General features: G+C 35.3%; 3 protein-coding genes, 1 long non-coding RNA gene and 1 other non-coding gene across 6 annotated transcripts; all 5 read right to left on the bottom strand.

Annotated features, from left to right (window-relative positions):
• Positions 1 to 1,210: 1,210 nt before the first annotated feature.
• On the bottom strand, positions 1,211 to 3,541 carry LOC142549977 (uncharacterized). Of its 2 annotated transcripts, XR_012821287.1 has the most exons (5): positions 3,095 to 3,541; positions 2,263 to 2,550; positions 2,080 to 2,140; positions 1,621 to 1,759; positions 1,211 to 1,509 (listed from the first exon to the last, which is right to left on the bottom strand). It is a non-coding gene; the product is annotated as an uncharacterized LOC142549977 (long non-coding RNA). The 2 variants fall into 2 exon arrangements; XR_012821286.1 differs by lacking the exon at positions 3,095 to 3,541 and having other exon boundaries at positions 2,263 to 2,569.
• Positions 3,542 to 3,739: 198 nt separating this feature from the next.
• LOC142521579 (small nucleolar RNA SNORD34) lies at positions 3,740 to 3,825 on the bottom strand. The gene has a single exon (XR_012814289.1). It is a non-coding gene; the product is annotated as a small nucleolar RNA SNORD34 (small nucleolar RNA).
• A 2,438-nt stretch (positions 3,826 to 6,263) lies between these two features.
• On the bottom strand, positions 6,264 to 7,722 carry LOC142549953 (pathogenesis-related genes transcriptional activator PTI6-like). Its single transcript, XM_075659199.1, has one exon. The coding sequence runs from the start codon at positions 7,078 to 7,080 to the stop codon at positions 6,322 to 6,324; it is 759 nt and encodes a 252-aa protein (XP_075515314.1). The 5' UTR covers positions 7,081 to 7,722; the 3' UTR covers positions 6,264 to 6,321.
• Positions 7,723 to 16,311: 8,589 nt separating this feature from the next.
• Positions 16,312 to 17,064, bottom strand: LOC142513130 (uncharacterized). Its single transcript, XM_075619714.1, has one exon. It carries the CDS (start codon positions 17,062 to 17,064, stop codon positions 16,312 to 16,314), a length of 753 nt encoding a protein of 250 aa, XP_075475829.1.
• LOC142549948 (putative inactive receptor kinase At5g58300) lies at positions 16,325 to 21,448 on the bottom strand. The gene is made up of 3 exons (XM_075659195.1): positions 21,054 to 21,448; positions 18,442 to 19,746; positions 16,325 to 18,148 (listed from the first exon to the last, which is right to left on the bottom strand). The coding sequence occupies exons 1-3, from the start codon at positions 21,067 to 21,069 to the stop codon at positions 17,538 to 17,540; spliced, it is 1,932 nt and encodes a 643-aa protein (XP_075515310.1). The 5' UTR covers positions 21,070 to 21,448; the 3' UTR covers positions 16,325 to 17,537.
• Positions 21,449 to 22,092: the final 644 nt, after the last annotated feature.

The following is a 22,092-nucleotide window of genomic DNA, read 5'->3' as shown; positions in this document are numbered from 1 at the left end:
TCGATGATTGGAACAGGAGACAGGAGGAGTTCGACTGATGTATTATGTTTTAAAATATTATTACACGTCCGTGCTTTACCTCCATGAATAAATTATATATAATGTTAGTAAAAATATGACATTCGATTTTATTGTTATTTATTTTGAAAATGCATTAATCCCATTGTGATTAAAAAAATAGTAAATAAATATATTTAAGGAAACTTTTCAAGCTTTTGGAGTTCAAATAACCATTATACAGGGATTTGGCAAAAACTTGCGTGAGACGATCTCACAGATCATATTTTGAGAGGAAGATCTCTTATTTGGGTCATCAATGAAAATGTATTATTTATTATGCTAAGAGTATTATTTTTTATTGTAAATATCGATAGGGTTGACACGTCTCACAGATAAAAATTCATGAGACCGTAACGTCACTCAAACACGTATATCATTTTAGATCAAATATCTCATCCGTCCTATATATTCACTTATTCTGTTATTCAGACTTCTATGTTTTTAAACAGATTAAAAATTATTGAAAAAAAACTTTTTAAAAGAAATTTAACATTCGACTCTTAGTTAATAAATATTTTAATATGGTAAAAAAAATTTGTTGAAAGTGGTCAATATATTTAGTGATGAGATAGATTGGTACAAAAATATATAAAATAATACTAAATAGAAGCTTGACATGAGATTTATTTTCGTTAAATTAAGAGAGCGTGACAGCGGTTAGCATTTAAACATTCTAACAAATAAATTAAATATAAGGAGCAATAGTCCGAATGAAAAACACACAATTTTCTCACCGAAAAATATATTCGTCGTATCTATGCTGTGAACAAGCATGAATATTGCATAATATAGATGTTCGAATTTATTTATTAATCAAAAGTTTAATTTATCTTACAAACATTCTCTCGAGTGAGCATTTCACACTAGACCAAGACATATATATATATATACTAATCCATCGACGCATGCGTTACGTGTTTGTATAATATTTTTTATAATTCATTTGATTTATATTTAAATAAGGATCAAATTATATTTATAAGAAATAACGAAAAACTACACAGTAATTTTATTATATAGATTTAAAAATAAATTGAAAAAATAAAAGAATAAAAAAATGATGATCAAAATATAATTATAAAAAATAGCGAAGGACTGCACTGTAATTTTGATATATAAATTAAAAAATAAATCAAAAAATAAAAGAATAAAAAAATAACCTCATTGAGAATTGAACATATGACCTAAACCCCAAAAAACAATGATTCTATCCGCTGAACTACATATAACTTACATTAAAACTTTAACATTTTATTAATATAAATAATTATTAAAACAGACCATGACACCAAAGTTAGTTACTCTAATGGTCTCAAACTTAATAAAATAATATATATATTGTGTGTGAAATTGACAATGATAATAAATTGAAGGTGCTGTTGATGCCATTGATTTCATCTAGCCGTTTGTTCAACAGTATATGCTCCAGTTCCACATAGTTCTTGTTTCCTACGATCAATCAACAATGCCCAACTAAATTCCTAGATATTGTAGATATATTCTTTAAATCTGCCAACCATTCATGTATATAATTAAAGATGTAAAAGACATAAAACTCACAAATTCGATATTCTTAGACAGAACAGGAGAGGGAAAAAGATGGACAGAAGATGGCAAAATCTAGGAGGCATAATCCTTGCCATTTTCTTCGTCTCGCACAGCTTAGCCAAAGCGGAGAGTAATTTCTCTTCTTTATTCCCTGTACACAACATGGTAACAGTATTCCGTGTACACAACATGATTTTCAAATGCATGAATTTCGAATAATTCATTATGAATTTTCAAGACATTTTTTTGAAACAAAGTGAAATAATTCGATTTAAATCTCAATGGACGATCATCATTCGCGCAATAGCTCAAACTGACTTGAAATTCTTCAATCACGTAATAAATACATGCATCTTTCGACATCGGTTATTTAGCTTTCTGATGATTTACAAGGCAATATTTGTTGCAGACACGACGGATCCCACAAACAATGTGAATTTAAGTCCAATCCAAGCTTGGAGGAGTGCTTACTATTGCTTACAGAATGTAAGAACTGGGAGAGAGATTTCTCCAGCTTTCGCACAACATTTTCCTACGAGGGCAATATTCACAACGAGCATTTGTGGATCAATTTCATAAAATCATACCATCTGAGCATATATAATTGGATAACATGCAGGTATCTAACAGCTGCCAACAAAAATATACGCTAACCATGTCAGGATGGCTGAATGTAACCAAAAGTGACGGCCAGTCTTTCTGCGCAGGAGGGTGTGCGGCTCACACCAGGGATGTGCTTCTATGCCTTGAACATGTCAAAAAGGACTTCTACTTTGCAAACAAAGCTACCATCAAAGATCTCAACGAAACCATCAACAATGGCTGCAACACCTCGCTAGGTTTCACTGGAGTCAGTTTATACCAATCTCATGGATACAGATTTAGCTCAACTCCAGTTTTCGCTTCTTTATCAGCTGCAGTCGTGGTATTGATGACCTTGTTCTAGATGAAAATTTGTATCATGATATGTTGCATAAAGGTGGAATAAAAGCAGAAATAAATGTTGAATTAAACTGCCCAAAAATAATTTTCGAGCCAGAGCTTCACAGAACGTATTTGACATAGAATATAAAATTCAACATATATATATAAAGTAACTTATACTATTAAAGTAAACATTTTTCACAAATATAGCATATAATATAAATAAAAATTCATTAATAGATACTTCAACACAAACAACCGTGATTTCAATCCAATAAGTTGCTACTGAAAAATACAGAAGAAGCATGCACATAATTCAAGTAATTCCAGGAATCAGCAGGTTCATAATTCATATTTTGCAGCATGTTCAATGGCAGAAGACAATGAACTGGTCTTTTTGCCCATGTATGATGATATAACTATCTTATGAATTCAAATCAAATCATCCGGGAAGAAATGCAAGTTGATAGTGATGGATGGTGTTATCATTTCTGATGAAATGATGAAGCACAGTATGTTAATGGGGCTAGAATAATCAGAGATTTAGAAAACGAGACATTACCTTGATTGGAATTTGGAACGTAAGCCGCTGCAGTCGCACTCTCCAATTTGCTACTCGTAGACGCAGGTCGCAGATGGAATCAGATGGAACATACATCTAGGGTTTTCTCAAACATTAAATAAGGATGGGCTTTCCTTATTGGGCTTTAAAACTTGTTGGGCTTCATTTATTTTATAAATGTAGTGAATTATGTATGCAACAAAAATCTGATATATATCACTCAAGCGCACAGGCGCTCGCCTCCCAGGCCCAGCAGCACCCCGCCTCGGCAGTCGCGCATCTTAGGCACGCCTGGGGGTGCACCTGGCTGCGCCTAGGCGACAGACGCAGCCATGTGCGTTCCTTTTATAACTATGATAGGGGTTTCCCTCAAAGGGGTGATTATTCAAACCTTAGGAATGTTACATATGTAGTTTTCATCTACCCTCCAGGTTGAGTCAAAATCACAGGAAACAAGGAACACAACACGGCATAAAGGTTAATCCATATATGAATGCGATTTCTACTCCAGACCAAAATGTATGATCTGTATGATATCCAAGCAAAAGTGCAAATCAAAACTTAAAAGTAACGATGGTAGAAGAATTTTAGAAGATTAGATCCACGAGATATTTTCATGCAGAAACCATAATAATCATCTTCAAAAGGGGCCTCATAAGTAGTCTGTAACATTCTTCACCTCAAAGAAAATCTGACGATGTAGGCAATAGTTTGGATAATCATAGGCCCCCAAGAAAATTTGGAAAAATATATATTTTCATTCATCTCTACCCATTGATCCTTTTGCACGAATTTATGAATAAAACATTCTCAACCCCGCACCAAATAAGTTGCTTACGCTTACATCTCAAAATAAAATTCCAAAAAAAGTTATTAAATTATAAGTGTACAAGTTTTAAATTTGATAGCACAAAAAAAATGACTTTTTGATGTTCTACGATCAAAAACTAAGAACTTATTTGTAAAACATATATTTTTAGAACAAATTTTATTCGAAAAAAATTGTTAGACATGCTATAATGTCTGGCCTAAATTATAGAAAAAAATTTATTACATTCGTTGACTGAAACATTTGTTGGCCATGTTAACTTTGAACTCGTGGATCGGTTAATTTAAGGCAACGGTGCGAAATGTTGTACGTGTCAGAATAATTTCAGTTGTAATTAGCTACCACAATTAATACATCATAAAATCGAGAAAATTTTAATTTTAATTTTAATTTTAATCTTTATAATTATTTTATATGTTGTAAGATTTTAATTATAATATGATATTTTTACTTAATTCATCCTATTTTTCCAATTTTACCCTTCTCTTATATCCAAACTACCGCCATCACCGACCGCCCGCCGACTGCCGGCCGACCGCCGCTGGACGACGATCGCCGACAACCGCCGGCCGACGCCGCCTGCTGCCGGCCGACCGCCGAAATACCGCCGCCGTCGCAGGTCGGTCGCCGCCTAGTGACGGCCGACCACCGCCGTCGCGGGCCGGCCGACCACCGTCTCCGCCGACCACCACACCGTCGCCGCCGCCGGAGTAAAGAAGGGAAAAAAAAATGGCAATTTTGTCATTTCATCAAAAAATTCAAATTTATCCCACACTTAAAAATCATACCAAACAAAATACAATTTTACGATATATATTATATTTCTATCACAATCATTTCTTTTATCATTTACGTACTAATCATTAATTTATTTTATCTTCTGAACCAAACGTAACCAAAGAGTATTATTAATACAAAACATGAAATTTGAATTATTTATATTCTGGAAAAAGAATTACGTTTGAATAGTGGAAGGCGGCGGCATGTGAATGGCCACGTTGTCGAGTTTGGTCACATTTGGTCACCAACCGTTGGTCCCATCCAAGTCCTATTCTTATCCCTTTTCTTTTCAAGCAATTTCCGGTCTCAAAAAAATAATAATTAATATTCTGGAAGCAAAAAATAATTAAAATAATATTCTTGATCGTTTTTTTGTTACTATTAAATTTTAAACGCATTTGGATTAATCGCAATGCAAATACTACAAAAAAAAAAATTTAAGAAACGTCTATAGGGTTTTAAAAAGGGTAAAGTTTATTTATCCAAAAAAATTGAAAACAAGTTTATATATTTGCAAAAACTATTAATACAATTTATAGTATTATTATATTTAAAAATATATACCATATGTTGTTTTCCCGTATTAGCTAGCTAGGGTTCGTGTGTTGTTGCTTAATTTTGTCAAATGAGAATTTTATTAGTACTTCAAAAACAAAAAAAACAAAACAAAAAAATTTACTCTCGCAACAATGGCCGTCATTCGAAACTAAAAATGTTAGTTGACCCAATCCATATTTGAAATAAAATGTAATATTTTTTAGATTAAAAAAATATTTTTTCATGTATCCTATCAGATAGAATGTTCGTCTCATAAAATTAACAAATGATACTGATATCCCAGAGATGAACCTATTAAGATAAGGCCCAATCTAGGGCCCACAGTTGAAGGGCTCATGACAAGCCCATGTATTCTTCTATAAATACCAGGTTTGAGCGTATGATTAAAAATTCAATATATTGTTTTCGGCAGCACCCTTAGCTGCTCCCCCATATATCCTCAGTCTCTGACTTGAGCGTCGGAGAGACTACGTCAGGACACCCTCCTGGCCCCCTCCTAACGATCTTATTTGTGATTTCAAGCTCAGGGTAATTCAAAACCTGCGTCTGGACTAGTGACACTTGCTGGAATTGGACCTTAAATTTTCCGTGAGTATACAATCTAATGTAATTTTTTGTGAAATGTAGATCCAAAAAACCCGGCAGACTCGTATACTTAGATATATCCATTTGAAAAACAATTAAAAAGGCACAAATTACTCAACATCAGTATCATTAAAATCAAATCAAATGGTTTTTATTCAATCAATATAAATCCATAGGAAATAACATATATTTTCGAGAAATAAAATTTATATGATTGATGTGATTTTATACTCACCCATTATATATATATATATATATATATACACATATTTGGAAGGGCGGGAATAAAAGTTTTACTTTTTTTTAATTTTTTTTATAATATTTTAATAAGTTTTTGAAAACTAAAGGAGATTGTTAATGGAGAATAAAAATTTTTATGAGATGGTAAAAATCCCAATACAAGTGAGATCCGCGTAATTTTTAATAACAGATTTCCGACATGATTTGTGGCCAATAATACAGCGCCACGTCAAGATCAGCTGATGTCGTTGATGATGTCATCGATGAAGTCATCGAAGTCAAACTCGCCGAATTCGTCGGTCAGGTGATCCCTCGACATCCTGACACCCGGGAGGCCTAACGGCAAATCGAAGTCGAACCCCAAGTCCTCGACGTCGTAGCATAGGCCATCGAAAGTCGGCAAATCCTCGAACTGGAGAACTGATGTCGGAGACAGATTGGCGTCGTTTTCGGAAGAAATTGCCTCACTCTCAGTTAAGGAGTCTTTGGCGGGGGAGGTAACAGTGAAGTTGGTTACAGCGGCGGGGCCTTTCAGTTTAACGGCTGCGCTGTCGTAAACGGTAGCAGCTTCTTCCGGGGTGTCGTAGGTTCCAAGCCAGACCCGTTTTCCGAGAGTCGGGTCCCGGATCTCGGCCGCCCATCTCCCCCACGGCCGCTGGCGCACGCCGCGGAACTTCTTCCGGCGGGTGACGTCATTTCTAGTCGGCCTCCACCGCCTCTTCTTGTTGCAACGATCTTGATCTTGTCCAGGTTGATGTTGCATGGACGGTGTGCGGAAGCTGATCTCTTTGACGTGCCTTTTAACTCTCCGCAAGCAGAGTCCCGCAGCGGAGTCGGATTCATCGCCGGAGGAGTCCGTAGCGTCTCCGTCTGTAAGAACAATTCTAACTACTTTCCAGGTTTGCTTTGCGTCGGCGGCGGATATCCGGTGATTTACGAGCTTGGAACTAGAGACGACGTGTTCCGTAAACTTGAATCTTCTCTGTACTTCCATTGGTTTCGTAACCAAATAGACTAAAGCATAAATATAAAAACAAACCCCTAAAAGCAGTGGAGCCGCTCTACTACAAACAGTTGAAGCTCAAAATCACAAGCCAAATCAAGAAAGAAACAAAGCGATGATGGATTTCTTTGCTCGTTAATCTTCAGACCAAATTATCTGAGTAAAAAATTCGCAGCAGTAGTAATCGGAGTGAAAAAGGGGTGGAGACTGAACTGTCGAAAGAAGCTCAGAGTAGTTCACAAAAAGAACCAAATAGTCTTCAAAGCTTTGAATAGAAACAGACAGAGCATTAAAGCAAATGAGACAAGCAACTCAGTTCTTTGTAGGCATGCACCAATACTGTACGTGTAACATATAGAACACAACATAGAAAGAAGGAGCCGTGAGTGTAGGGTCGCACAGGTTTGAAGAAAGAGAGGGAAAAGTTGGGTGTGATTCAAGCAGCAGCAGCTGTAATGATTAAAAACGCGCCTTTTCCTTTGTTTTGGCGGGAAACTAGGCAAAGACGAGACAAACAGAGAGTGTGTGGAGGAGTAGAAAGAATGGATACAGGATCCTCACTATCATTTCCTCCACCCAGTTGTCTCTGTATGTGCGCAAGCAGCGAGCTTTGTCTCTGTATTTAATGTTGTTACTGTGAATGACAAAAATAATGTGCAACAATGAATATCAGTAAATCGAGTAAAGGATGTGATGTATACTTTGTTCGCAAAACAAAATTGCTCGTATACCAGCCGGTCCTGCGTGGGTCTGTTTCATCGAGCTCAGTCTATCATACTCTTTTTTCTTTTCTAAAAACTTCTGGTGTCCTTTGGGACCTAAACCCATAGCTCAAACATAGAGCTAATAAAATAGATTTTCATTAGTACATTTTTCAATGTGAGACAAGACACATTTCTCAATGTTCATTGACCACTCATATTTATCTAACATTTAGTACTACCCCGAGTCCACGTGACCTTAATAAGATTGAACTACATTCACCAATCCCGGATCCATACCTATCATATTCCCAAAAATCAGTGTTCTAAAAAGTCCGCTTAAGCTCCGTTTAAGTGAGCTTAAGCTTGGAGCTCGACAAAAACGTCCCGCTTCGGAGAAAAGCAGAAAAAGCGGTCAAACTACCGTTTGACGGAATTAAGCGTAATTAAGGCTTTAATTAAGCGCGCTTAAATACAAGTAATCGCATTTGTTTATTTTTTATTTTTTTATCCTGACGGTATGTTTTTATTTTAAAATAATAAATTAGGTTTATAATTTAGATGTTTATTTTTAAATTTTAATTATGATTAAGCGTGTATGACAATGATTTGACAAATATTTATCATTTTTTAATGCGTTCTAGTTGCAAACACAAATAAAGATTGTAATTTTGAGATTTTTATGTTTTAAAAATATGAGAATTAATGCATCAGACTTAAATTTATCATATTTATGTATTATTTTATCTATTTATTGGTTTGAGATAATTACAATTACACTAAATATAAAAAAAAGCTTTTTCACGCTTAAGCCCGTCCTAAACTCGCTTAAGCTTGAAAAGCTTGGAGCTCGACATCCACGCTTCGGGACGCTTCACGCTTTTTAGAAGATTGCCAAAAACTATGGAATTGTTACAACACTTATGCCAGAATCGAATTAGCCACCGTCACTCACGATAGCGGAGTAATAGTTTTTCTTGTATATAATTTTCAAATGGGGGAAACAGAGAGTGTGTGGAGGAGTAGAAAGAATGGATGCAGGATCCTCACTATCATTTCCTCCACCCAGTTGTCTCTGTATGTGCGCAGCAGCGAGCTTTGTCTCTGTATTTAATGTTGTTACTGCGAATGACAAAAATAATGTGCAACAATGAATATCAGTAAGTCAGTCAACGATGTGATGTATTTTTTATCCTCAAAACGAAATTGCTTGTATATCAGTCGGTCCCGCGCGCGTCTGTTTCACCGAGCTCAGCCTGTCAGCGTCTTTTTATTTTCAAAACTCATACTTATCTACCATTTAATACTACCCCGAGTCCACATGACCAGTCAAGTGATGTCATGCACCATGCACTTGGTTGAAGAGGATCTCAGCTGTTATGTTTCTGGAAGATACAAGAAGTGTCTTCTGTTTTGATGTTATAACATATTGGAACTTATCTCTTTATTATTCATTTTAGTTTATTCTTATCAATTGTATATAAATACATTTGTATTGTTTCATTCGGTAATCAATGAGATACAAGATTTCCCACAGCATATTTCTCTAAACTATCATCCTATTTCCTTTCCTAACTTGGTATCAGAGCTCCATGGCGGAAGCCACTTCGAATCTTGGGTCAAGCTCCACCGTGTTCACCAATTCCTCCACAAACCCGATAACAATAAACCCAGCAAATCAGATTAATTCTGTCAAGCTCAGTGATGAGAATTTCTTGCTGTGGAATCTTCAAATATTGGCTGGCATTCGTGGCCTGGGTCTTGAATCCTTCATTGATGAATCATCCTTCATTCCACCCAAAATCGTTCCCAGTAACGATCATACGGAAGGACTGAATCCAGCATATGTGTCATGGCATAGACAGGATCAACTCCTCTTTTCCTTCCTATTAGCCTCCATGACTGAAGGAGTACAAGGCCAGATGGTTGGCTGCCACACATCAGCTCAAATTTGGAAAAGGATCTCTACTCTTTTTGTTACTCGATCCAAAGCTCGTATAATGCAATACAAGCTTCAATTGCAGACTTTAAAGAAGGGTAATCTCAGCATGAAGGATTACCTTAGCAAGATGAAGGGTATTGTGGATACATTGGCATCATGTGGCCATTTAATTTCTCAAGACGATCAAATACTTTATATCCTTGGTGGAGTAGGGATGGAATACGACTCTGTTGTGGTGCATGTGACATCTCGTATTGAAGCATTGTCATCTTCCGAAGTAGGAGCTCTACTACTCTCACATGAAGGCCGCATTGAATCATACACGATCAATGCTGAAGGAACTCTTCCCACAGTCAATTATACCGCTGCATCTCAATCAAAGAATCACAACTACTCGCAGGGACAGTCCAATCGAAGAGGTCGTGGTTATGGTCGATCTCATCGCGGAGGCAGAAAGGGCTGGTTCGGAAACACCAACAATCGCCCTACATGCCAAATATGTGGCTACACTGGTCATGTAGCTTAGAAATGTTACTACAAGTTTGACAAAGAATTTGTCCCTGCCCACAAAGAACATCGGACTGCCCCTACCAATGCCCAGCATGCTCGTTCTGTGCTTGATCAAAATCCTACAGCTGCTACTGCCATGACACAATCTGAGATAGTTCCTGATGAATGGTGGTTTCCAGATTCTGGTGCCTCGCATCATGTCACCAATGATCTCTCCAATTTGTCCCTTGGATCTGAGTACAGCGGTGGAGGTAAAATTCATATGGGAGATGGAACAGGTTTGCCTATCACTCACATTGGAAATTCTCAATTTTATTCTTCTTTATCATCTCGTGTTCTTCATTTAAAGCAACTCCTTCGAGTCCCACTGATTACCAAAAATTTACTTAGTGTTAGTAAATTTGCCACAGACAATGGTGTTTTCTTTGAATTTCATCCCACTTTTTGTGCTGTGAAGGATCGCACATCAGGGAAACTCCTCCTCAAAGGCACGTTGCATGAGGAGGGACTCTATCGATTCTCCCTTGGACAATCAGTTCCTCTCCCATCCTTTGCACCATCTTGCCTCGCAGCTCAACCTTTTTCAGCTCATTCCTCTTCCAATCAAGTGCTCCAGGATCTTCCCACATTGGCACCATCCATACTTAACCACTGGCACAATAGACTAGGACACCCAACCGTAGCTACTGTAAAGACTATTTTACATTACTGTAATGTTCTCCTTTCAATGAATGACAATTTCAATTTTTGCTCCTCATGTGAACTTGGCAAAAGTCATCGTTTATTGTTTCATTCCTCTAAAACAAGCTATACCAAACCATTACAATTAATTTACTCCGACGTATGGGGTCCGGCTCACACTATGTCCACCAATAGTTATCGCTACTATCTTAGCTTTGTCGATGCTTATAGTAGATTTACGTGGATATTTTTCCTCAAAACCAAATCTGAGGTATTTGGAATTTTTCTTCAATTCAAAACTCAAGTGGAAGTTCAATTTGACACCAAAATCAAGTATTTAATAAGATTGAACTACATTCACCAATCTCGGATCCGTACCTAAGATCCAACGGCCTTAATGTATTTGATACTTTTAGGCCTCATATTCCCAAAAACAATGGAATTGTTATATCACCCTTATGCCAGAATCGAATTAGCCACTGCCACTCACGATAACGGAGTAATAGTTTTTCTTGTATTTAATTTTCAAATGAGGGAAATCACTTTTTAATCAATATGGAGTATTTCTTCATTTCATAACATGGAGGACTACTTCAGAAAATCTTTATCAAAAATCGGACTACGAAAGCGTCGTGAACTCTAAAAACAATTTAAACGTACAATCTAAAATTTTATATAGATTTTTTTTTTTTTTTTGATATTTTGGGCAATGATGAAGTAGTGGGGAGGGAAGAATACATGGCTCCACTTTTAATTTATGATAATATGTGGTGAATAATTAATTGTTTATCGATTATGGAATCCTAAGTTTGTGATTATGAAAACAAAGGTATGGTAATGAGAGTGGAGGGAAAATGATAGTGTCGCGCAAATAATTACATGGCGGCGCCGAGCAGAGTCGTAGGTTTATGCTACTCTTTGGTAGTGTCTAATACATGATCCCGTTCCATCGATTGGACAATAAGTGCGATGATTTACTTTCATATGAAAAAGTTTTTGGTTCAAGTCGAGAATTGTCTAGCAGTATAAGAAACATCTGATTATTTCATACATGTTCCATTTGCGTAGAGGATAAAGCTCAGCTAGCAGAATGAAGCTTTTGCAATTGAGTCAGTTGCGATCATGGGTTGAATATCTAATTGTCCAGATAATAATGAAAAGACAGAAATTTGTGTGAGACGGTCTCACGGGTCGTATTTTGTGAGACAGATCTCTTATTTTGATCATCCATGAAAAATATTATTTTTTATGCTAAGAATATTACTTTTTAGTGTGAATACCGATAGAATTGACCAGTTTTTTTCTAAATAATGGGGAGGGAGATTAAAACATACCAAAAACACACTTTTAATTTAAACTTCTATTTAATTTTTATTTTTTTTAATTTTCAGATGATGACTTTTCAAAATCTCTTTATATTTATTAAGACAAAACAATATATTGAAAATTATTTTATGTTAATATAGAAGAGTACAAAAAGGGGTCGACCCAAACATAAATTTTCTGGCGTGATTTGAAATTTATTTGAAATAAAGTTTTTAAAAAATTAACAGTAAGGTATATAACATTATTTGATTTTAGTTTGAAGTTTTTTTCTATAAATTTGTGTGACTTTGTTTTTTTTTTTTTTTTCAAATAATAGTCCAAATAAAGTTTATTAAAGTAATAATTGTACGAATTTTTAAATTTGATTGAAAAAAAAAAAGAATTTTTTGTTGTTCTACAATAAAAAAACTAATAACTTATTTGTAAAATATATATTTTGAGAACAAATTTTATTCAAAAAAATTTGATACCCATGCTATAATGTCTGACCTAAATTAAAGAAATAAAAAAATTATTACATCCCATTCAAAAAAAATTTAAAAATGAAATAAAATGTTAGAAACTTGGTGTACACCCCAAATTCTTTGAAAAATAATTGTGAAGGTGACACAATATGTATTGACTGGAACATTTGCTGACCAGGTTAACTTTGAATTCGTGGATCGGTTGATTTAAGGCAACGGTCCGAAATGTTGTACGTGTCGGAATGATTTCACTTGCAATTAGCTACGACAAGTCGACAATTAATGTGTCATAAAATCAAAAAAATCGTAATTTTAATTTTATAATTATTTTATAAGTTGTAGAATTTTAATTATAGTATGATATACTTCTTACTCTTCTTTGAAATTTTGGTTGGAGTTTATGTGACGTCGACGTAGCAATTACATGTTCAATGTCCGATCGTTGTTTTAGATATAAAAAAAAATTAAATTTGATAAAAATTGAAATAACATGACTAAAACTCGATTCGAAACGATTTCGATGACAAGTCCTATGTCTTGAATAATTCCGAGGTTTGATAAATATCAAGATCACTGAAAATTGATGGAACAAGTTTAGGGGAAAAAAAATTTATAAACTTTCTTATTTGTCATCACATCTCACTAATCAAAAAAATCATAAAAACTAATAAAAATGTTTAACAAGTTTCACGTTACATAAATTGTAGTGTAAGAACACGCACTGGAGGTGTTGAAATTTTATAAATAAAAAATAGTTTTTTTATTAGAAAAAAGACATTTAGAATTATTAATTGTTGATTGTCGGTTGATCAGACATGTGCAGTTGAGTACCAAGTCAAGAGTTTTTAAAATTCGCAGCACTAAATCTGACTTTCTTATTTAATTTAAATATAAATATAGTTTTGTTATTTATATTCCGATCAATTTATGATAATAGGCAAACATCAACCACACATATGTAGAATATGAGTTGTTCTACGAAGCGGTAGGCCAGCAGACGAGCGTCTAGGCGGTTTTTCAAAAATTAATTTTTATAATATTTAGCAATATTATATATTAATATATTTAAAATATTTTTTTATTTTATTTTTATTTTAAGATATTAAATTATTCTTCAATGTAGGTGGACAGAAGATGAATGATAAAAAATAATATTAAATTTTATTTTTAGGATATTAAATTATTATCTAAATCAACTCAATATATCATTGTGATTCTACTCTTCTTCAGATGCAAATTCATCGTCGCGAAATTTTCTCACTTTATATCGCAGATGAAAATGAATTTTGATGTGTTATGACAAACCAGTGTACACTGGAGATGTCCATTGTATCTGTTATCTTTTAAGAAAAAATTTGTGTAAGACGGTCTCATGGGTCGTATTTTGTGAAACGAATCTTTATTTGGGTCATCCATAAAAAATTATTATTTTTTATGCTAAGAGTATTACTTTTTATAGTGAATATCGGTAGGATTGACTCGTCTCACGAATAAATATTCGTGAGACCGTCTCACAAGAGATCTACGTTATCTTTTATTATCTCCTGAGTATGTCTACAGTACTTATATAAAGATACTGTTTTTTACCAAACTTTAACGAATTGTTCATTTAAAAAAACAAATCATATTTCGTATTTGACTTTGGTTTACTTCCTATACAAATTTATCTTTCATTTTTCATTGGATTTTTAATTTAGACTAGCGACTGAGGCACACACATTGTGTGTAACATAACACTTACTAATATTTGTACACATTTTTTGTGTGACAAAAAATCTATTTTTCTATTAAACTTGATTTCAATAAAAATAATAATAATAATATTATGGTAGAAAAAAAGTTTTTTGCGTTAAAAATACTAACCGTAAGGTTTTTTTAAATTGAGAAGTTTTCAATTGTGTTGGTACGGTTAGGATTTCGATTTTTTTGGGAAAATTTCAGACGTGGGATTGACGTGTAATAATATAGTACAGATAATATAGATTTAAGAACCAAAAAGCTTTAGTAAAAAATTTCTAACCACTGCCTAGGATAGCCTAGGATGTTTTACCGTCTAGGCTGGCTGATTATCACATTTGTGTTTTTTTTAATTAATTTAAAAATAAAAAATAATTTTTAAAAAAATTCAAAGTAAAATAATTTTGCAAAATTACTTTAATATGTGCTTCGTAAATACGGATTAGAGTGAAACGGAACATTATCCGTGCTTACAAAGCGTGGATGCTCGTCCACGTGGAACATCTGTACTTACAAAGCACGGATGTTCTACTATGTTGTTGTTATTATTATTATTATTATTATTATTATTATTATTTATTATAATTTTTAATAATTAATTTAATTCGTCTATGTGGAGCATCTGTGCTTACAAAGCACAGATAATGCTACATCTCACTCTAATCCGTGCTTACGAAGCACATATTAAAGTAATATTGTAAAATTATTTTATTTTGAATTATTTTTGAAATAATTTTTTAATTTTAAAATAATTAAAAAAAACCATCACATTTTTTAGGCGGTTCGCCGCCTAACTGATAATTTGTCGCTTAGGAGTTAGGGCGATTTTTATAACATTGTATAATATTAACGACACATTTGAATGAAAATAACAAAAAATTTAAATATATATATATATAAGAGGTTAGAAAAAAATTATTAGAAAATTCCAAAATGTATTGAATATGTGTTTTGAAAAGTAAGAATTGGCAGGTTTTAAGTTTAAGAAGAAGCAAAAGAATGCAAGTGCCCATTGGGCCCCTAGGCCCGGCACGTGGGTAATTATGCGTTGTTTACACTAAGCGAATATTAATAAAATACCAAATATTCTATGCACGCGATGCATGTGTGTAGTTTTTTTTATCATTATCGATAAATTAAAGTGAAATTTGACAAATCATGGAGGAACTAAATTAATAATTGAATTGTTGAAATAAAAAAATAAAAATAAAAGTGTATTGAAATTCAAAAACAAAAATAAAAAACAAAAGTGTAATATTAGTATCATATAAGAGTAAAAGTGGAAGAAAAAGTTGGTGTTCTTCCTAGATAGTTATTATCATGTGCTTAACTTTAATAAAATAGATAGATGTTTACAAATATAATAATAATATAAATATATAATATAGTACACATAATAATGGAGTTTTTTATTTCAACAATTCAAATATCTATTTAGTCCCTCTATAATTTGACAAATTTCATTTTAGTTCATCGATAATGATAAAAAAAAACTGTACACACATGTATCGTGTGTGCAGAGTAACTAGTTTATATTAAGTATCTGCAATATTTGATCATGAAATATTATAATATGTGCATCATGAATCCCAAAAATTTCCAACAAATTAAAGACAAAATAAAACAATAAAATAGGAGATGAACCTATAATGGAATTTGGATCCCCAAAAACTTATTTGGACATGCAAATCCAATTTCATCAATCCTAAAATTTCAAATACACACGAGGAGGTCATTCTCTTAAATAAATAGTTGACCGAAGTTATTTTTCAAATTTTCCCATGTAAAAAGAACTTAAATTTGGTTTTCCAAAGAAATGATTGAAAATAATGAAGGAGCATGCATGCATGCATGTTTTACCTTATAAAGGAGTAATTTGGACAGCGCATTTAGGGGCATGTCCATTGTCAATCTCCGACTGATCAATGCTCCGGCAAGAAACCTTAAATGGGAAACCATTCATCTTGTTCCCATTCACCAAGAAATCAATGTGTCCCTTGAGCACTACATCAATAACCATCAAGTGTTTCAATGAATTATCCCGCAAATCCTCTGCCACCGTCTCTTCCGTGGACGTTTTCCTCATCCACGTCCTCGCCTTCACGTCTACCGATGAGCTTGGTTCTTGAATTGTCGCGGGGATTTTCACCGTCCCGAGGTCGACTCCTTCCACCGACAAAGAGGTGGTCATTTGGCTGTAAGATAGCTTGATCTTCGAGTTGTCGTTTGTAAAATTTAGACGTACTTCGAAATCTGAGGTCAGAAAAGTGTCCGTATTCGTGTTGTTGACCCCGAGATAATAGACATCGAGGCGATGTAGGCGGACTTCGGGTAGGTTGGATTGGAGGAAGGCGAAATATACGCCTCCTACGAGTATAGCCAGGATCAGCAGCACTGCAAGAATTAGCGAGGTCCAGGCACAGCACGAGTTGCAGCACGCGCTGCATCGGGGGCGACCGGTGACCTGAGCTTCTGTGTCGATGAACTCAGGTTCCGAGGGTGGTTTTGGGTGCTCTTGGGATCTTGCCAGGGTGGCTTCGTTGAAGGAGACACGGCGGCTAAGGTTCCTCTGCAGCGGTTTTGGGCCATTGTTTGAAACTTGGCCTGCCGCCATGGCAAGAAAACGGGTCACAACACGTTAAAATCTCAGGGGGCAATGTGAGTCTGATGTCATATGATTCAATGGGATATGTTTCATGGACTCGCAAACTCGGGAGGACCGTACAATTGTTGCAGACAATAACCTGGGGCAGCCCTTAAATTATGTGAAACAATCTTTAGTTCTGAACCTGCCATTCAGATAATAAGAGGCCCACGGAACCGGTGATCAGAATTCAATAAATTTTAATGAGAGGATTAGAATAAGAACAGTTAAGGTGAAGGAGATGTCATAACCACTGAATTGTTAAGAAGCTTCTGAATCGATATTACAATGGTGTCGATAAACAAACCAGAAATAAATTCTCTACATGTAAATATCAAATGGCGTTTTAGAATCAGATGAATTTTCACAACACAAACAGATGAGAAAATTCAGAATTCAGAATGAGTGACCATTCATTTCTAAAAAATACAGCGTCTGCATATTCAAGTCCTGGAGTTATTCTCGTCGGAAGAAGGCCGATTCTCCGAGTCAGAGAGTCGAACCTCTTCAATCATTCTAACTACTTCATCCATATTAGGTCGCATTTCGGGCACCTTTGAAACACAGGCCATGGCGAGTTGCAACATTTGCACCATCTCTTCTTCAATGTTTTGAAATCTCATTAGCTCAACATCAAAAACCTCAGCTGTCCATTCCTCCCGAACAACAGATTGTACCCATCTTGGGAGATCAACAGTGTCTTCACGGCTTGGGGACTGAATCGGTTGTTTCCCAGTAAGCATCTCTAGTAATATGACCCCGAAACTATAAACGTCAGATTTGTGAGAGTGCTTCCGCGTCTCGATTACCTCTGGAGCACGGTATCCTGCAAGACGAGATGATGTGGGGGGATAGTTCATTAGAGGGGCTAACCCGAAATCTGAGACGCATCCATCCAGATCTTGATTTAGGAGGACGTTTGAGGACTTTATGTTTCCATGAGCAAATTTTGTTCCTCCTATTGAATGCAAATGAGCGATGCCTCTTGCTGCACCAAGAGATATCTTGACTCTTGAATCCCAGTCTAGTGAAGTTCGTCCGGCGGTCTTGTTTCCTGCTAAGTTGAGAGTGAGAAATAAATGTCAAACAAGTAGCATAAATATCAATAGAAAAGGTTTACATCAGCGGAAGCTTGTTTTTTTTATAGAAAGACTATCGGATGCTGGGAAAAAAGCGATCAACAAAAAAACATATCATGGATTTACAGCATCATGAGGTTTATCTAGGTATCCATATGATCGTGGAAGACCTTTAAATATTCAATATTTGCGCGAGTACAATTTGTCCAAAATCAACAACTCAGGTGGATTTTATCGTTCAAAAAACTTCTATAGAGTGAGTCAGTACCGTGCAAAAGAGTTGCCAAACTGCCATTTGGAAAGTAATCATAGACCAGAAGCTTTTCGTCTTTGGAGTAATAATATGCACGCAAAGGCACAATATTTGGATGTTGTCCAACTCTGCCGCTTATTTCCATTTGCTGTTCAAAATCCTTCTTCCCAACAATGACCTCTTTTAACCTTTTCACAACCACAGTAGTCGACTCCTCCAAAACTGCCTTGTATGCCGTTCCAAAACTACCCTTGCCAAGCACTTCTGCCGAAGCCCTCAACAAATCCTCGAGATCAAAGTTGTAAGAACAACCTTCAAAGAAAACTAACTTGTTTTTCTCGGGTTCTTGCACCCCACTTCCAAACTCTTCTCTTGGCTTGTCACCCCTCCCAGCACTAGTAGATTTAACTTTTGGCACAGCACCACCCTCGTTCTTCTTTTTCTTATAGCAGCACAAAAATAAAACTAGAGCAAGAAGAAATAGAAGTACAGCACCTCCCGCTGCAATGGCTATTATAGCTCCTAAAGCAAGTTTTTTCTTGGAGCTTTGCTTTTGAGGGCCTCCGGTGGGTGGTAGAAAAGGACTTGGGGAAGGAGACGGTGGAAGAACGGGAAAACAAGGACTTAAAGGTGGGCCGCATAAAGAGTTTCCGATGAATGATGAATTTGGAAACTTCTGTAAAGAAGATGGAATGGTGCCAGTGAGATGGTTGTAGCTTAGGTTAAAACGTTTGAGAGGTAGTAGGCCCAGATCGGGACAAGGTCCAGAAAGAGAGTTGTTCTGAAGGTTCAATGCTGTAAGTTCAGTCAAATTCTGAATGGTTATGGGAATGCTTCCCGTAAATGAATTAAATGAAAGGTCCAACACATTTAGTCGAGGGGGAAGCAATGTAGGGATTTCACCTGAAAATCTGTTATTTTGGAGGAAGAGATAGCGAAGAGAAGGGAGAGAAAGAATGTCCGAAGGCAAATTTCCACTGAGGAGATTTGATCGAAGGCTGAGAACCCTTAAAGATTGCAGCTTTCCGAGAGTGTTGCTGGGAATTGGACCAGTAAGACCAATACCAGGAAGGCGAACACTGATCACGGTTTTACCATCTTTGGCACAATTTATTCCAGTCCAAGACGTGCACACCGGAGAAGTAAGATTCCAGTTGAGCTTCCTGCCGTGTGGTATGGCAGTGGCAAATGCCAAGAGGGCTTGTCCATCCGCTTTCAAGTCACCAAGAGCCAGAGGCAGAAACTGGATAGTTATGAAAAGCAAAGAAAGCAATACACGGGCCGTGCAGAGTTTTTTCAGGAGGATATGATGTGGCTTTTCTGAAGGCGAGAAAGAAATATAATAAATTGGCATTAGTTTATCATTAGAGAGAGAAAAAAAAATACGACTAAAACAATCTTCATTTGAAATCATTGAACAAAAAAACTAAGACTCTAGGTAACAGCAGATTACAAGGGAAGAAGAAAACAAGTTCTTTTAAGAAGGCAAGAATTTCACCATATCATGACATGTATACTGCCCGTTCATGAATACAGAACCATAAAATCAGGTCAAATTAAAACACATTTGTAGTGAAAGGATCCACAAACCAAGTTGGCTTATACATAAAATGAATTTGGATATAGCAAAAAAAGGCACTAGGAAACTGATAATCAAGCTATAGATTACCCTAGTCATCCTTTCTTTCAGAAAATTATGGAACAGATGAAAAGAAAACAAAAATAAAAGTAAAAACGCATTTTGGAGTGGAAAAGGCAAAATAATGCCGCTTTTTCCCAAACCCTGGTAGCTAAGCAGAGAAATCTAATTTAATATTTTACAAGAAAGGGGATTAAAAGTTTATGGTAGAGAAACATACTAAAGCAAACTTAATCATTAAGTACACTTTGGATGAAGAAGGAATTTAAAAGTTCCAATAAAAACTATCCAACAAAGTCCTTTCCTATCAAAGAGAGAGAAGGGGGCATACCCAAAATAACACAAATTCTTAGCAAGTAATTTAAATAAGAAAAGCTATCTTAGCCTCATTAGTTGTAAGTATTTAGATTAAATACCGCACATGAAAATGTTCAGCTCCGACTCTACATAAAACTTCTTTATATTTCCCTAGCTACCAACCATCTCATAGGTTCAAGGCTCATCGTCTGATGAAACAAAACACAGAGAAGGGCTCATTTTCGTTCTTCAGGTGGAATCTATCGAGAAATTCTCTTCCCAATTACTACTTAAAAGAGAGGGGGGTGGAGGGGAAAGCATGAAAAGGAATCCTATACAACATGCGAATCCTAGAGTAAAAATGTGCCTTTGGGTAGTTGAGAAGGTGAAAAAAAAAAGAACCCCCAAAAAAGTTGATTGTTTCAACCGTATAACCAAGATTCCTAAGCTTCAAACACTATGAAAAATTGGCATAAAAATTTTCAAAAAACCAATTTCAGATTGTCTTCAATGGCAACAAATGCAGTTCATAAATGACCACACATATTTTCTGCAACTGGTTTAACTCAGCACACTCAGATCTACAATTAAACTCAAATTTTCCCACTTCATCTACTCCAAATAGAATAAAAAGTACAGAGACCACACATAAACGAGAGAGAGCATAAGGTGAAGGGTCTGCAAAGATTACCTCGAAGCAGCGGCATTCCGAGAAGCCCGGAAATTACACGGCAAATTTCTTGATTTTAATAGGGGGTTAACTAGGAATGGTGAGTTTAAGACTGAAAAATCAGAGCTTTTTCTTCCAATCTCGACGCTGAAGCTACTGAACACAGCGTGATAAAGAATGAATTTTTACATGGCTCAAATCTTGAGAATGCAGCAGCATTGGTAACCACATTGTAGCCAAGTACGCACACCACAAGTGGGTATCCACAGATCAAAGTCAAGCTGCAGTGAAGCAAGTCTTGGTTTGAGCTGGAAAAGAGAGGACAAAAGATGAAGTGCTGGAGAAGGGAAGGGAAGGGAAGACTAGAGCCCCTGACTTAAGTAACTCACCCAACCACTGCCAGGGTGTGATTTGCAATTAATAATCTGTTGATTCCTTTGCTTTGTTTTTACCTAAAAAACGTCTCTTTTTTAACGTACGATAAATCAAGTGCGTGAAATAAATATATACAAGCTACAAGTTGATGAAAATAAATATAGAAGATAAATTAAGTTTAAAAAATAATATATTGGGAAATATACGACAAAATACATTTGTCGAAAAATTGAAAATTTAAAATGAAGTTTACAAAGAGATATAATTGACTTCTATAATAACTTGAGTTAATCTTTTTCAAGTGGTGATAGATAAGAAGTAATTGTTATAGGAGTTCATAGTGTCTGTCTTGTTTGAACAGGTCTAGATCTGAGACGTGACGTACGAGCTAATATTTTTTAAATCTACATTTTTAGAATAAAACACTAATATTTGAATTTGTTTTCTAAAAAAATATAAAGAAATAGACCAAGAGATAAAATCAGACATAGCAAACGTTCTTTTATTATTCAATCTCTACTTTATTTATGTTTAAAAATTATAAAGAATATTTGTGTATCATATTCAATCATTAAATTATATCGACTTTGATCAAATAAATACTACTTTAAGAGGTCAACTTAGCAAACTACTTTTTTTTAACCAATTGGTTCTATAATTCTTCAGGGGTAAATGTTTTATTGTG

The sequence above is a fragment of the Primulina tabacum genome, chromosome 1 (genome assembly GCF_025594145.1).
Source record: "Primulina tabacum isolate GXHZ01 chromosome 1, ASM2559414v2, whole genome shotgun sequence".
NCBI lineage: Eukaryota > Viridiplantae > Streptophyta > Magnoliopsida > Lamiales > Gesneriaceae > Primulina > Primulina tabacum.
This window is presented reverse-complemented; position numbering and strand designations above follow the sequence as displayed.